Source organism: Callorhinus ursinus, unplaced genomic scaffold, assembly GCF_003265705.2.
Source record: "Callorhinus ursinus isolate GAN/ISIS: 27379988/994484 unplaced genomic scaffold, GSC_fseal_2.0 scaffold1, whole genome shotgun sequence".
Classification (NCBI taxonomy): Eukaryota; Metazoa; Chordata; class Mammalia; order Carnivora; family Otariidae; genus Callorhinus; species Callorhinus ursinus.
The window spans coordinates 37,191,971-37,209,341 of NW_027397063.1; the positions used below are offsets into that span (position 1 = coordinate 37,191,971).

A 17,371-nucleotide genomic window follows, 5' to 3' on the forward strand; every position below is an offset into this window, starting at 1 on the left:
TTTATTTTATTTTATTTTATTTTATTTTATTTTATTTTATTTTATTTAAGAGAGAGAGAGAGAGAGCACTGGGGGGAGGAGAAAGGGAGAGAGAAAATCTTAAGCAGGCTCCAGGCCCAGCACAGAGCTTGATGTAGGGCTTGATCGCATGACCTGAGCTGAAATCAAGAATCGGATGCTTAACCAACTGAGCCACGCAGGCGCCCCCAGAGCACAAAATATCTTTGAAAAACCTTGAGGGTGTTAAGAAGCAAAAGTCTGAGAGGATAGCAGTGGTATAGGAATACTACAGTTCCCTTCAGTAAGATAAGAGGGGAGAGGGACACTTCTGATTTATAATTACTTTACATAAATCTGCGTAGCAATTTCCCAACCCCCTAGGGAATCAGATGTAGATGCAAGAAGCATAGAATTTCAGGGGTGAATTAAAGGCATTTCAGTGTTCTCCATTCTCCCCAGCCTGCCCTGGAACCAGCTTCTATTACTTGTCATTTTAAAAGTGTAAGAGCTGAGCATTCGACTTCAGGAATCTGATTGAAAAGCATGTTCACAAACCTTTAGAGACTGAACGTCTTTGTCATTCTGTCTTGAGGGCTGGAAATGTGCCTCTCATCTCCTGTTCAGCTCTACCCTGCCCCACTGCCGTATGAGGTCAGGGTGCAACTGCTCTGATGTGAAGTCACAGCCGCAATAATTTAATTACTCATTCAGATGGTATTTTTTCCCATGAAGATAGTCAAGCCTCAAATGCTTATAGATTAAAGCTTTTAATAGGGGAAAGAGGTGAACAAATTATTAATATTAATGACAATGTGTGTCTTTCAAATGATCTTTTGAAGTATGCATATAATTTGTGAACATTAGCTTAGAAATCACCCTTTCTGGAATGAATTGTGTGATAATTACAATGATTGTGAAGCACTTATAACAATCTTCTGTCTAGGTAGAGCATTACAGGTCAAAGAACAAAATCGGCTGAAATGAGGGAGCTCTGCCCTGAAAGAGCAGAAGAGGCAAGTGGGATTGACTCTTGGGTTCTCATTAAGTAACAGGTTATCCAAGTGCTTAGCCAGGCATCTTCCGCTTTGTAAGAACTCAGTCACTGCTAAGCGGGCCTGACATCGTTCCCATAAATCAGTATGTGTGACAGTGGCATGTGGCATGCCATGCTAAACAGAGTAGATAATCATACCTGTATGATGACTTAATGAAGCCAGCAATGCCTCCCCCTTTGAACCTCTTGCCAACTAAGGAACCACAGTAACAAATTTCACTGTGGTTTGTTCTGATTTTGGTGTTTAGGCTAAGCCCCAATTTTTAATTAGCCTATCCCAAGAAGTAATGTATTAAGATACCAGTAGTACAGTGTGCATTAGTTTGAACGTTCTTTTTTCTATGATGCAAAGGTTTGTCATGCAAAGTGAAGTGGGTTGGGGCAAGAGATGGGGAGGTTTCCCTGAAAGTGAGGAGATAGGTTTGCAAAGTGAGGCTGTTTATGCTCCATAATTTCATAATTTCTCCTTATTATTCCCCTTTTGGTCATCTGGTTCAGGCTTTATACCTAATGCCTCAGTTCCCCAGGAAAGAAAGAGTCCAATCATATTTTGCCCCCGAGGCTGTCAAGATAAATATTGTAACCTGAGTGCATGTCTCTAAGTACCCCTACTAAACCAGCACTCTTTTCCTCTCCACTTATCACCGCTTATTTACCTTCTTGAACTTTCTCTGATATTAACATTTCACAAAGGTACAGAAAGACGTACCCAGGGAAACTCTCGCAGGAACAGCTCTCTGGTCAATCCAAAATGAAACCCATGAGAGCATTACCATCAGCATAGCTGGGAAATACGTTTGTAGCACAAAGAAGAGAATATGCCTCCTTAGCACAAAGTTGATGAAAAGCCTATTGTACCAACCTATGAGAAAAAGCCAGAGCTTTCCTTAGAACAGGCTTCCTCATGAAAGCATCACACTAAGTGAAATCACCTGCTTCTTTAAACTCTAAGGGAACGTGGAACTGAACATACTCACCCTTGTTTACCCAGCAGGAGGACAGGGCCTGGGCCTGTCACTCCATCAATATTTGTTGAACTAACTGACCTGTAGTCTGTTTAGTTATGTGATTCAAAGATTCCCCTTAGGTACGTGCACCCCAATGTTTATAGCAGCAATGTCCACAATAGCCAAACTATGGAAAGATCCAAGATGTCCGTCAACAGATGAATGGATAAAGAAGATGTGGTGTGTGTGTGTGTGTGTGTGTGTGTGTGTGTGTGTGTGTGTGTGATGGAATATTATGCAGCCATCAAAAAACCTGAAATCTTGCCATTTGCAATGATGTGGATGGAACTAGAGGGTATTATGCTAAGTGAAATAAGTCAGTCAGAGAAAGACAAGTATCATATGATCTCACTGATATGAGGAATTTGAGAAACAAGACAGAGGACCATAGGGGAAGGGAGGAAAAAATTAAACAAGATGAAACCAGAGAGGGAGACAAACCATAAGAGACTCTTAATCTCAGGAAACAAACTGAGGTTTGCTGGAGTGGGGGGTGGGAGGGATGGGGTGGCTGGGTGATGGACATTGGGGAGGGTATATGCTATGGTGAGCTCTGTGAATTGTATAAGACTGATGAATCACAGACCTGTACCACTGAAACAAATAATATATTATATGTTTTAAAAAAAAAGAAGATAGTAGAAAGGGAAAAATGAAGGGGGGAAATTGGAGGGGGAGATGAACTATGAGAGACTATGGACTCTGAGAAACAAACTGAGGGTTTTAGAGGGGAGAGGGGTGGGGGGATTGGTTAGCCCAGTGATGGGTGTTAAGGAGGGCACGTATTGCATGGAGCACTGGGTGTCATATGCAAACAATGAATCGTGGAACACTACATCAAAAACTAATGATGTAATGTATGATGACTAACATAACATAATATAATGAAATTAAAAATAAAAGATTCCCCTTAAATTTCATAGCTGCTGTTCAGGAATGACTGGTAATTATATTTTGTGGAATGGCCTTTAAAGACCTTTCTCAAAAATATATTGTGTTTGCATTGTTTCTGCAAGTGGGCAAGTCTTCAATACATGACAAACGACTGAGTGAAATAGCCAATAAACCATTTATTAGCTTTAACAAATGAAAGGGAACATTTTATCTGAAGGAAAAGATTCTCAATAGCTCCTGAGTCACTGGATTCCAAGTTGGAATCCAGACAGCAAGGGATTCATAAAGGGAGTGGGTGAAAGGAATATCCATAAACTGTTTATATTTATTTATATATAAATTCATTTATCTATAATAAACCTGAAAAAAGTAATCAAATAATTTTTCTTTGCTTCTGGTTGGAATTATATAAACTCATGTTGGTAATATTGATTGATTCATGCTGATCAGAAGCAACAATTGCAGTCACATCTGCACAATTTTGTTCAGGTTTCCTTTTTCACATTGGTTGAAAGGAAGTTTAAAGCCAAAAAAAACAAGGGACTATAGGCTAAAATTTATAAAACAAAATCATACGCATTGTAAAAGGGTTTAAAGAATACTTCTACTAGTCTCAGTAGTAATTTCTTAGGAAACTCAATAAGATGGCACACTTATTAGATGGATCAGGTCAATAGTTAGGCATTTGTCCCAAAACATAAACCTAGCAAACCCACCCTGAATTGGCAGACTCTCCTCTTAGTATTCTACTCGCAATTTTGTGCTGATGCCCTTCTTGTCCCTATCTGTTCTAAGGTTCTCTCTCATCATCAGTTGATATATGTTTCAGGAATATCAAACAATTTCATTCCCAAGGGAAATAGAAGACACATTACATAGTGCATTGTAAAGTCAGAATATACATTATTTTTTGAGCTACTCATTGTCTTGTATCACCCATGTTACAAACCCACTTCATTATTTTGTGCTGTTGAGAATTTTGATTATAGCTGTAGACTGGAATAACAGCCTCTCCGATGTTATATCTTCATAAAATCATTGTGAGATTAAAGGAGATAAGGAAAAGATGTGGAAGAATTTCATAAAGACACTGTTAGTATATATGGTTTTAACTATGAACTAAATTTTGGTAACAGGGTCCTTTCTTTATTCATAATTTTCTGAATAATAACTTTGTTTTTGGCAACTGAGCAGGAGAAATGCTGCTCTGTTGTGTGGTTCTTCAGGGCAGGAGAGACTAGGGATCATATTGTGGTTCAAACTATAGGCCAGGAAGAGCTCTCTCCACCACCAGGAAAGGTGGTGCAGCCTTGAAAAGATGTGGAACCCTCATTTTGAATAGTGTGATAAAGAGTCTGACTCCACTTTTGATATTTGACTTCTCATATCTCCCAGGCCCTATTTTCCCTCCCCATTTTGTCCCACATCTGGGCAAACCAATAAGAAAGCTGGGTGCTCCCTCTTTTGACAGCCATGGGAAGTTCAAAGCATGCAAGGGAGGCCTCACCCTAGCCCCACCCTCTAACCACCATAAAACCCCAAGCCAGTCACCCCTCCTCATTTTCTCAAGCCATTTTCAGACCTACTTGGGAGCCTACGTAATCCCTCTAGAAAACCTCATTATGTGTGTAACAAATCTCTTTTTACCCTTCTGCTAAGTGTGTGGCATCATCAGTTTTGACATCTGAGCCACATTCTGGGTGGAAAGGCCCATCAGCCTCCATTAGGTTGCTGCACAGTAGAAAGAAGGGGAGTTTGTGAAAGAGAGAAGAGGCCTGGAGAGTTGGCAGCCAGGAAGATGCAAGAGAGGGGAAGTGATTGAGGAGTCAGTCCCAAGACAAGGTTCAAGAAGGTTTTTATACCAGGAGACTGTCACCTTCAATGGCCTGTGACATTAAAGGCCTCATTCTGTTGAAAGGATCCAGATGATGTTGCTGATGAAAACAGTGAGGATGATAGTTACTAGCTCATATTTCCTGAGCACTTACCATATGGAAGATGGCATTCTAAATTATTTAAATGTATTACATCATGTATCCTCACAACCCTATGAGGGAGAGAGTGTTATAAAAACAACTTAAAGATGAAGACATTGAGGCTTAGGGAGACTAACCAACTTGCCAACGTTTCTAGTAAGTGGCAAGGCCAGGATTTGAACTCACGCAGTCTGTCTCCAAAACTTGCACTTTTAGCCACTACATTATGCTGCAGTAAAGAATAATTATCAGTGCATTCTTTAGGGGCAGGAGTCATTTTCTTTTCCTTTGTAAATTTACAGTGCATGATTGTGAGGGACATTGAAAGGCACAAGAGGGCAGAAGCCCTCACCTGCTTGTTAACATTGCCAGGAAAAAGTGGGAACCTGATGGTTCAGCCATCAAATGGAAACTAAAGTTGTATAACTATAACTTCTGGCTCTGAGTCAGAAGTACAGTTTTTTTCTGTAGAGCTGGTTTAGCTATACAGAGGTTATGGTAGTTGTTATAATGATAGGAATGAAGACAAAATATAAAAAAAATTATTTTTGATGAAGCTAATATGTTTAAGCAGGATACTAACCTGAGAAAAACACTTGGGTTTAGGTCTCAGGAGACCATATTTAATAATTCATAATATGTTTAAGCAGGATACTAACCTGAGAAAAACACTTGGGTTTAGGTCTCAGGAGACCATATTTAATAATTCATAGATAATGTGAGGCAGAACTATCATATACTTGTGAGCTAAAATAAATTTGTAAATGCTGATATTTCTGAAACCTAAGAATCATTGAATAAACCCATATATGATTAATAACTTGATATTTGGAGGCACCTGGGTGGTGCAGTAGGTTAAGCGTCCGACTTTTGGTTTCAGCTCAGGTCATGATCTCAGGGTCATGAGATCAAGCCCTGCCTGGGGTTCCACACTCAGTGCAGAGTCTGCTTAAGACTCTCTCCCTCTCCCTCTGCCCTTCCCACCCCCACTCTCAATCTCTCTCTCAAATAAATAAAATCTTTAAAAAACTTGATATTTGACTACAACTTCCAAAATGCTTTACTCTTATATTTTTTATAGTCTTAAAGCCCATTTTAACCTTTTTATTTAAAAAGTATACATTGTAACAATTTAAAAATACAGAAGTGTTGAAATAAAATTGAAAATATTCCCAATCTATACTCAACTCTCAGAAGTACCAATTGTTAATCTTTTTGGACATTAAAAAAATGTATATAAATCTTTTTTTTAAAAAAGATTTTATTTATTTCTTTGACAGAGAGAGTGAGAGAGCACAAGCAGGGGGAGCGGCAGATGGGGAGGGAGAGGGAGAAACAGGCTCCCTACTGAGCAGGGAGCCCGATACAGGGCTCCATCCCAGGACCCTGGGATCATGACCTGAGCTGAAGGCAGACGTTTAACTGACTGAGCCACGCAGGTGCCCCTATATAAGTAAGTCTTTTTTAAAATAACAAATATGGGATTATATATATTCTTCTATAACATGATTTAAAATTTTTTTAATTTATCTTGGGTAATTTTCTATCATGCTATACAAACCATGTATGTTTAAATTCTTTTCTTTTTTTCTTTTTCTTAGAAATCAAAATGTTTTTCCTTAAAATTGTAACCACACTGGAATGTTAAGAATTTTTAGTGGATTTTAAAACACTTAAGAGCATCTTTCTGAGCAGGAAGTTTTTCAGTGTAAGTATTTTGCGTGGCTTTAGGCAGACTCTCAAACATGACCAGAAGAAGTAAAAAAAATCAACTAGTGTTGGACCTGCCTGGTAGGGCTTAAAAAACCCGACAAGGACAAATAAAAAGACAGCAAAGCCAATGGAATGGCATACTGGTGAAGTAAGAATTTGGAAATGAAATTTAACCTTTTCTTTTTAAGAGGATGGGTATATATTAATGGATACTTGTGTTTCAAAAATCTGAAGAGATGTCATTGCCATTAATATACATGTAGTATATATTCTGTGCAGGAAACGATACTCTTGGATTTCTATGCTTGGTATGTATGACATTGTAATAGCTTCAAACATTGCAAAGACTCAGTCACAATCTATCATGTGTCAAAGTTATTTCATCATAACAACGGCAAAATGAAAATAGCTATAAATTATACTTTGACATGTATCATTGTTCATCGCACACATTCCTTTGTTTAAGTATTAATTAAATTTAGGACTCGGAGCATTAAAAATCCTGAGAAAAACATATACAGTTGACCCTTGAATTGCGTAGGGGTTAGGAATGCTGGCCCTGGTGTTGCTGAAAATCTGCATAGAACTTTCTAGTCCCCTCAAACCTAACTACTAATAGCCTACTGCTGTCTGGAAGCCTCACTAAACGTAACAGTTGACTAAGACTTATTTTGTGTGTTATATGTCTTATATACTGTTTTCTTACAATAAAGTAAGCTAGAGAAAAGAAAATGTTAAAAAGCCAGAAGGGAGAGAAAATACATGTGCAGTGCCATACTGTGTTTATCGAAAGCATTCACATGTAAATGGGCCGTGCAGTTTAAACTCATGTCGTTCAAGGGTCCATTGTATTTACGTCAATAGAGAAAGAGAGGAAAGGAAACATATATAAAAATAATAACGGTTTATCTCTAGGAGGTGGGATTACAAAGGCTTTTTCTTTAAACTTCTCTGGATATTTTTTTCAAATTATCTGCCTTTTATTCATCCATTCATGCAACAATTACCTATTGAGCATCTAGTATGTGCCAGGGGTATACCAATGATCAAAACAAATAATAGGTGTGTTACTCATATAATCAGAAAAGAGAAAAGGCCATAAGCATTATTCTAGTTAATAGCATTATCCCAAGCTGAATCCCAAGCATTGTTAAAAAATAAGTGAAATAGAGCATTTGTTCTGGATCTAAATGGCTAAATAGCTGTTGGTTCTAGAAAGTCCAGGCAGGGCGGCCCTGAAACTCAGGGGCCAGCATACATTTTCCAGCCTAGGTATGGCTTCAAAAATCTAACACGGCATTTTATACGGATTCTTCCTGAAATGACCCAAAATGCTAATAACCAGGGAAGAGAAAGCTACTTCTAACTTTAATCAACTGGGATCAAGCATAATTTAAAAAGTGCCGTGTATACATGTTGCCAAATGAAAAATATATCTGTCATAGTAAAGAGCATACGATATAGGCCTGATATTGAATGGACTTTGTTTTACTGCCTGATTCACCCAGCCATACTTACTGAGTATATGTGCTACTGAAGCAAGCACAGCAGTATTTATTGAGTATCTATCATGTGCCATGCCCACTCCAGGTGCTGGGGAAGAAATGGTGAACAAGGCAGACAGATTTCTTGCACTCTTTCTGGTCAGGCCCTCACACAAGAAAGCAGTCAACTAGAGATGTATTTCAGGGAGCGTTAAGTGCTGTGAAGACAAATACAGACAGGGAATGGTGAGGAAGGAGGCCTAGTTTAGACATGATGGTTAAGAAAGCACTCTTTGAGATGGTATTTGAACAACACCCTGAATGGAAAGAGGGAGCCAGTCATGAGAAAACTGGGGGAACATCACTCCAGGCAGCGGGAAGAAAAGGCCACAGCAGCTGTGTAGGTAGAATGAGACAGGTGTGTTTGAGGACAGGCAAGGCCAGTGTGGAGAGAGTGGAGGGGGAGGGTGTAGTGGGTGAGGTCAGAGGTAGATCATGTGGGCCTTGTAGGCCACTTGAGAAAGTTGAGTTTTGTTTTAAGTGTGGTGGAAACACACTGGAGGGTTTTTAGCAGGAAAGGATTGTGGTCTTTATGTTTTCAAAGATCACTCTGTAGGCTGTATGAACAGTAGACTGCAGAGGCCAGGAATGGAAGCAAGGTGTTTATTTAGAGGTGACAGCATGAGGAGGAGAAGTCACGTACTAGAAAGGTGGAGGAGGCTGCCTGTAAAGAAGGAATGAGGGCACTGGCTAAATGGGACACTTGTTTGGATTCAGGTCTCTTCACATGTTGTGGTACTTTGCAAACAGTAGGTGCTCAGTAAGTGCTAATAAACTGTCCACATAAAATAATGCACCTGTGCTGCTGTAGAAAGCGAATCCACTGGATGCACTGAACTCCTCAATGAAGAACTGAGAAAGGGAAATATGCTCATCAGTATTTAGGGACTTGTTTCCCCGTTTCCAGTACAACATTAGATCCTCTTCATTGTAGGCATCTAAAACAAGAAAATAATATTCTTGTTACTAGAATCAGTTCTTGTGCACTCCATGAAGTCTATAGCCATGTTTTACACAGTTCTGTATCCCCAGTGCCTGGTCCAGTGACATGTAGATATCAGATCCTGAAAAACATTTGCCAATAGACTAATAATACCCATACCTACCAAAAGAAAGAATAATCTCCAAAACTTCGACCCTAATCACCGGCATAGTGTGGAGGTCTTTCTTGTGCCCACATGTTGAGTTAAAACTCTCTGAATAGCTGCTCCCCTCCCTGTGTGCAGAGTCCTGTCAAAACACCATCTGCTCCGAGTCAGAGGCCTGACCCTAGGTCGGCAGGCCCCTTCAGTTTTGGTAGCTCTCTCGGATGAAATTCCAAAATCAGCTGAGCTCATAAAGAATTTTCTTCTGAAATCAAATAGCGTTATAGAAAGCTTCTAATGGATTTGGGGAGGGGCATCCACTGAGATTCCCAGCGTTTTGGCCAATTATGAAAACTTGCAGTCAGCTTTTAAGATGTTGTATCAAAAACAACTGATGGGGGAGTGCCTGGGTGGCTCAGTCGGTTAAGCGTTTGCCTTCAGCTCAGGTCATGATCCCAGGGTCCTGGGATGGAGCCCCACTTCGGGCTCCCTGCTTAGCGGGGAGCCTGCTTCTCCCTCTCCCTCTGCCTGCCACTCCGCCTGCTTGTGCTCTCTCTCTCTCTCTCTTTCTCTCCATCAAATAAATAAAAACTTTAAAAAAAACAAAAACAAAACAAAACAAAAAACCAACTGATGGGTCAGCAACAGTGATTGACAAGGAGCCGGCTCAGAGCCCTCTGACAGGGCTTTGATTACAGGGTCTATGTCTAGAGCTGCCTTTTTCTGGGGAACCCAAGTACATTTAATGGAAGTTTGTGACTTATATGGGAACATGAATTCCAGAGCTTTCCAAATTTGGGAGGTGTGTCAGTCTATGTTAATAACATCAGCAAGAATATACCCTTTTAGGGAAATTGTTCCTTTATAACCAGGTGGAAACTACAGAATATGTACTATGAAAACATCCTTTCCCTGCATGTTCTCTTTTGAGAGACAATCTGCCATCATCTTTGGTTTAAAAAAAAAAGTAATTATTTTGAACCAACATATTTAACTTATATCAAGATTTTTAAATGCTTGTTAAGAACATGCTTATATGTGTACAGGTATGTGATGGTATGTTCAGATCATTCTGAACTCTGTACTCATTCCATCAGGAAGTAAGACTTACAGCTTTCCAGTTCAAGGGAACAGTTTTGAGTGTCAAGAGGAAACCTGCTGAAATCCATAAAGCACATGGCTGAAACAGTTATCCTATAAAAGGAGAGAGAAAACAGAAACTGCAGATCATTTCACCATATGGCCAAATAAACCTGTAATACTGAAACTCCCTTACTGTGGCGCTTGCTTTGTGTGCCTTTAAAGAATAGTGCAAAACAGGCATTACCATCCTCTATCCAAATAATGTCTAAGGACGCAAACCCAGGAAGGTGTGTAGTTTGCTGAAAACACAGGATTAACACAGGAATTCCTGCCCTAAAGATTGTTCCTGATCTCACTGTTCCCTAGTCTGCGTCCTCTGTATTTTTTGGCTCCAATGTCTTCAGAAAAACATACTTCAAAGGGAGATGACTTTTAAATAGATTTAAATATTTTCTGCTTTTTTAAAGATCCAAACTCGGTTTCTAGTCATAAAGGGCTGGGATGGTGGTAATAAAAACCTATGGGTAAAGGTTTCTCTCACAAAGGAAGTTGACCTGAGAAAAGTCTCTTTCCAGGACTGAGGAGAAAGCCTGGAGCATTTTCAGTTACAGATTTATGTGATCAGTGCCTAATTCAGGTGCCATGAAGTCTTGCATACTGATGAGGATTGTTTTTTCAAATTTTATATCCTCCTAGATTTTTCTGGCTTTAGGCAGAGGCTGCTATACTATGATCCTGCCTCAAAGTACAAACTCTGGTATCCACAACAGCAGATCAGAGGTTTATAAAAGGCCCCTAAGCAAGTCTGCACAAAACAAAGGCAACAGCTGCTCCTACCCATGGTGCCCCCAAGTTAATCAGAGAAGTAGAACCATTTTATCCTCCATGGGCTTAAATTCTACTGTCAATAATCATGCAGCAAAATGCCAACCCAGGGAAGTATCTGGATGACTTTGTGTCACAAAACACTCATTTTGGTATATTACTGCTACAGTTGACCTTTGAACAATTCAGGGGTTAGGGGTGCCAACCTCTGTGCAGTTGAAAATCATATATAACTTTTTGACTCCCCCAAAATTTAACTACTAAAAGCCTACTGTTGATCAGAAGCCTTACTGACAACATAAACAGTCAATTAACACATATTTTTATATGTATTTTATACTGTGTTCCTATAGTAAAACTGAAAAGAAGAGATGTTATTAAGAAAATCATAGGAGAAAATACATTCACAGTACTGTACTGTATTTATCAAAAAAAAAAATCCACATATAAGTAGATGTGTGCAGAAGGGACCTCTGAAGTCTTTTGAGTCTACTTCATAGTAGACATGAATAAATTAACAACCAAAGTGGTCAAGTAAGTGGTGGTAATGAGAAAACTATCCATGACACTTGTTCAAGAACGGTAAGGAAGAATTTATTTAGGGGAACTACTATAATTTGGTTTATTAACAAGGGAGAGAGGAGTGGGCTCAACTCCAAATACAACAAGGAAAAGTAGGAATTTATAGCCAAGGAGCAGGGTTAGGGGCAGTGGATGGAAACATTACTCAGAGGAAACATCACTCATAAGAGGTGGGTGGGAGGGTGGTTCTGGCTAAAATGAGCTAACAGGATCCTTGCTGAAGGCAGGCCAGGGTGATCAGATATCACCTGGGGGTGGTAGAAGATGAGGAATCTGATCAGATTTGGAGGGTGATCAGATATTGCAGATGGAGGATTCTGGCTGACTGCACTTAGCAGAGACAAACACGGAATCTCAAAAGTCAGGGACTAGGTGAGAAGAAAGTTCAGAGGAGCCTAGCAGAGTCTGGCCAAAGAGAGAAATTCTTTCACCAAAATAATTAATTTTAAGAAGTTGAAAGTTTTAAACAGTTGATTCCTTGGCCAGACGCTGCCATTCTGCTTCTGATTCCCAGTGAGGCCTGACTCGGGTATGTGTCCGAGGCCCATGTTCCTCCTGACTTAAAAGTTCTACCGAAAGTATTACTTCCCTTTCATTGCCTTTTTAAAAACATTGAGAGCAATATGGCAACAGCACCTTTGTCCTAAAGCGAGCATGGTGTTTTTAGTGAACAAAAAGAACCTGTATTAATTTTCTATTACCACTGTAACAAATTACCACAAACTTGGTGGCTTAAAACAACAGAAATTTATTCTCTCACAGTTCTGGAGGACAGAAGTCTGAAATTAGTATTACTACACCAAAATTAAGGTGTCAGAAAGACCCTGTTCCCTCCAGAGGCTCTAGGGGGCAATTCGTTCCTTGCCTCTTACAGCTTCTGGCAGCAGCTGACACCCCTGCACTAGTGGCTGTGTCACTCCATCTCCATCTTAATGGTCACATTGACTTTCTCTAACAAAGATACTTACGACTGATTGCGTTTGGGTCCCAACCAACTGAAACAGGATAATTTTCCTACCTCAAGATCCTTAAGTTAATTACATCTGCTAAGATCCCCCCCTCCTTTTTTTTTTTTGGCCAAATAAAGTAACTTTCACAGGTTCCAAGGACTAAGGCATGTATATCCTTTGGGGAGCCTTTTTTTTTTTTTGGAGTCTTACGACAGAGTCTTTCTGGGATTTCTAAGACATGAAAAACATTGAATTACTTGGATTTACTAAGCATTTTTAGAATTACCAATGATAAGCCATTCAGTAAGTACAGGATTCATTAGGCTAAAAGAACATATTGTGAATTAAAGATGGAGGGCTATTATAGCATAGTGTCAGAAAAAATGTTTTGAATTAAAAAAATGAAAAGGGAGTAAAACAAATCAGTGGTAATTTGAACAATGACTATACCTTCTTGTAAAAAATGAAGGAGATAATTAAGAAAACTATTTAGTTGATCCAAGATTCCAAGACTGCTTGGTAATATGTAGTTGGTAAAGAAGAAAAGCAATTTTGTGCACCTATAAAATTGTGGGCCAGACTTTTGGGGATTTCCATACTTTGGCCCACTCTGTCCAATCTTATTTTCTATCATTTTCCAATGATATGCTGATATCCAACGATATGTAGATAGAGTAGAAAACTAGTCTTTAAAATCTGGAAGTTAGAACAAGGAAAAATCACATTTTCTGCCTGTGTCCCAACCTTCAGCATGACTAAACAGACAGTAATACTGTGAGTTTAGTCAGAAGTGAGATCCACTAGCTTTTGTGTAGACAGCCCTGGTATAGGGAAGCCAAAGAAGGTACACAGCCCTCCTTACCTGAGACTGAAGAGGACGTTTCCATCAGGGTGTACGCGCAGCATCATGTTCTCCACAGTTGTATCATGAATGAAGGATCTTTTAGAATGGACAAAAAAGATGTCAGGCACCCAAATCTTTTTGATCAATCTATGATCAAAGGTCATGCTTTTGTTTGTTGTGCTAGGAAAGGAGAGCCTCTCATCTTTCCAGTAATGTCTGAGATAAAAAGTCATTGTAAAGTCCTAGGCAGAGAGAAAAAGAGACAAGTCAAAGCCAGAGGAACATGGTTCAGGATGACCAATTAATACCATTAGTCCTAGACTGATTGGCATGGGCGTTAATGACCTATAAAGTGAATGGCTTATATTGTATTTTCAGGCAGATTTAGGATGAAGCCAGTGAGCTTGAGTTGCAGAGCCTCTCCTTCACTTGAAGTCTGGTGAGTGTTGAGTTTCTAGGAACCAGAGAGAATTCAAGTTGGGTAAGGGAAGCCAGGTTATAACTGGAAAACATTTCTACATAAGCACTGGTATAAATCACCTGAAGAGATCTCAGAAGAAAAGAATTTGGAACTACATGGCCCAGTATTTTATTTTGACTTATTTTTTTCATTGTAAATATATATTCACTTTTATAATGGATTCTGTATCCATACATTTGTATTATTTTTGTTAAAGAAGCCCCCACCCCAAGTTGAATAAAATATAGTCCCACAAAAATGGATACAGCATTTATTAGAGCTGTTAATAGAAAGCATGCTGTCAGAGATCCTGACATGGAGATAACGATTTTCCTCAGCTTGAGAGAGAGAAAGAATACCAAGAAATTGTGGTTCTCAAATTCTAGTGTCCAAAAGACTTACCTGTGAATTTGTCAAAATAGCATATTCCCCAGAAGCTAGTACCCTGAGATTCTGGCCCAGTATGGCTGAGGGAACTGAATTATTAGTGTGTAACCCAATTGTAAAGAGAGAAAGATGGGGGGCAGACAGAGCTATATTAACATTATTTTAGCAGGGAAAAAAATGGTTAGTCAATACTTTGAGATTTGTTTGGCTCTCAGATGCTACATTTAACATCTTGTTTGTGTGAACAAAAACTCCCCTAGCTACATCCAAGTCATTGGGTGTGGACGATGATGATGTGTTTCATCTTTCACAATTGTTTACATCTTACTATCATTTATTTCCCAACAATACTCAAATTATTCTTGAACTAGCACATGTGACAGAACGTTGACATTTATGGTTAAGCAAAAGACAAATCTCAGTAAACTACAGATAAGTCACCAATTAATGATGAGCTAGGTTTTTTTTTTTTTATGGTTCAGAATAGAGGTGCATTGTATTATTGCTCTAGGTTAATCCGGGAGCATCAGACGTGTAGTTTTGAATTAGGGTGAGGGCAAATAAATAGAATGATTCATTCATTCCCATAACACTACTCTACAGGGTGTTGTGTGGGTTACTGCATGGATTGCTTTAGTAGGCATATATTTAGAATTAGGTGCTCAATCTGATCTGAGCTTATGAAATCAAATAGCAGACATTGGTACATTTCAGTGACACATCAACATCGCCACTAGTGGGCACCATCATGAGAAAGCAGGCTGAACACCATGTTGAGAAGAGAGTGGGGTAAAACTTCAAGGAATTGAAAGTGAATTCAGGGTGGGAAGATGATAAAGGAGAAGCAAAAGAAGCCAACACTGGGGGTTACTGATAATTAGAAAGCATTTTCACCTTGGGCATGGAGAACCCAGTGCAGTTTTAGCTGATACTGAGTCCCGTAGTTCACCTTATTCAAGAGAGAAGGATAAGGTCTGGTTTTAGGGGCACCTGGGTGGAGACAATGAGAATTTTAGATGCAGACTGGGTCATTCAGTGATAATTTAGAGATTATGCCAGGGAAGAGGAAAAGAGTACTTGTTCCTGGAGTACAATAGACTCAAGAAAATGTCAGTAGAAGCTGGTTTTTGTCAGAGAAGAGACAAAACTTTTGAAAAAAGGCATTTTTAAGTAGTGAGTACCCTTGATGCTATTCCCTTTGGGAGTAGGGTGGTTAAAATGAAGGAAGTTTCATAGTGAAACTTGAAATAATACCAAATTCGATAATGATAAGGACTACAAGAACATTAACTGAAGATTGAAACAAATATAACAAGTCATAGAAAATTTTGTTTAGCATTCGCTGGAATTTTTATATGTCCTATAATTTTTCATTCAGTTAGCATTTGGATGGCAATGACTAGTTGGAGGAATCACTATAAATAAAATATTAAGTATATATACAAAAGATTATTTGATCTACCAATTTAATTGATTTATATTTTCTAGGTCGGTTTCCTTAAGAGATTCCCTACTTTTTTCTCTTTCTTTTTATTTTTTCCTTTTTTTAAAATTTTTTATTGTTATGTTAATCACTATACACTACATCATTAGTTTTTGATGTAGTGTTCCATGATTCATTGTTTGTGCATAACACCCAGTGCTCCATGCAGAACGTGCCCTCCTTAATACCCATCACCAGGCCAACCCATCCCCCCACCCCCCTCCCCTCTAGAACCCTCAGCTTGTTTTTCAGAGTCCATCGTCTCTCATGGTTTGTCTCCCCCTCCGATTTACTCCCCTTCATTCTTCCCCTCCTGCTGTCTTCTTCTTTTTTTTTTTCTTAACATATATTGCATTATTTGTTTCAGAGGTACAGATCTGTGATTCAACAGTCTTGCACAATTCACAGCACTCATCCTAGCACATACCCTCCCCAGTGTCTATCACCCAGCCACCCCATCCCTCCCACACCCCCACCACTCCAGCAACCCTCAGTTTGTTTCCTGAGATTAAGAATTCCTCATATCAGTGAGGTCATATGATACATGTCTTTCTCTGATTGACTTATTTCACTCAGCATAACACTCTCCAGTTCCATCCACGTCATTGCAAATGGCAAGATCTCATTCCTTTTGGTGGCTGCATAATATTCCATTGTGTATAAATACCACATCTTCTTTATCCATTCATCTGTCGATGGACATCTTGGCTCTTTCCACAGTTTGGCTATTGTGGACATTGCTGCTATAAACATTGGGGTGCACGTACCCCTTCGGATCCCTACATTTGTATCTTTGTGGTAAATACCCAGTAGTACAATTGCTGGATCGTATGGTAGCTCTATTTTCAACTGTTTGAGGAACCTCCATACTGTTTTCCAGAGTGGTTGCACCAGCTTGCATTCCCACCAACAGTGTAGGAGGGTTCCCCTTTCTCCGCATCCCCGCCAACATCTGTCGTTTCCTGACTTGTTAATTTTAGCCATTCTGACTGGTGTGAGGTGGTATCTCATTGAGGTTTTGATTTGGATTTCCCTGATGCCGAGCAACGTTGAGCACTTTTTCATGGGTCTGTTGGCCATTTGGATGTCTTCTTTGGAAAAATGTCTGTTCATGTCGTCTGCCCATTTCTCATCTTTATCTTTTTTTTTAAAGATTTATTTATTTATTTGACAGAGAAAGGCACAGCAAGAGAGGGAACACAAGCAGGGGGAGTGGGAGAGGGACAAGCAGGCTTCCCACTGAGCAGGGAGCCCGATGCGGGGTTCAATCCCAGGACCCTGGATCATGACCTGAGCCTAAGGCAGATGCTTAATGACTGAGCCACCCAGGTGCCCCTTTATCTTCTTTTTTTACATTTTATCTTCAATTGTGGTATTTGCATATGATAAAAGTAACATATAAAATCTAAATTTCAAGCAGAAAGAAGTTAATAGATAGCAAAGTAACTTCAGCTCTACAAAAAAATGCATAATAGTAACATACA

At 39.3% G+C, this 17,371-nt stretch overlaps 1 protein-coding gene across 1 annotated transcript in view; it reads right to left on the minus strand.

The window, feature by feature from the left end:
• GABRR3 (gamma-aminobutyric acid type A receptor subunit rho3) overlaps positions 1-17,371 on the minus strand; it is a 47,230-nt gene that overhangs the window by 13,420 nt on the left and 16,439 nt on the right. Inside the window, exons 4-7 of the mRNA XM_025868469.1 lie at positions 13,576-13,799; positions 10,385-10,467; positions 8,986-9,126; positions 1,764-1,916 (exon numbers count right to left, since the gene is read on the minus strand). Of these exons, the coding sequence (XP_025724254.1) occupies positions 1,764-1,916; positions 8,986-9,126; positions 10,385-10,467; positions 13,576-13,799 (601 nt within the window). The remainder of the gene's footprint in view (positions 1-1,763; positions 1,917-8,985; positions 9,127-10,384; positions 10,468-13,575; positions 13,800-17,371) is intronic.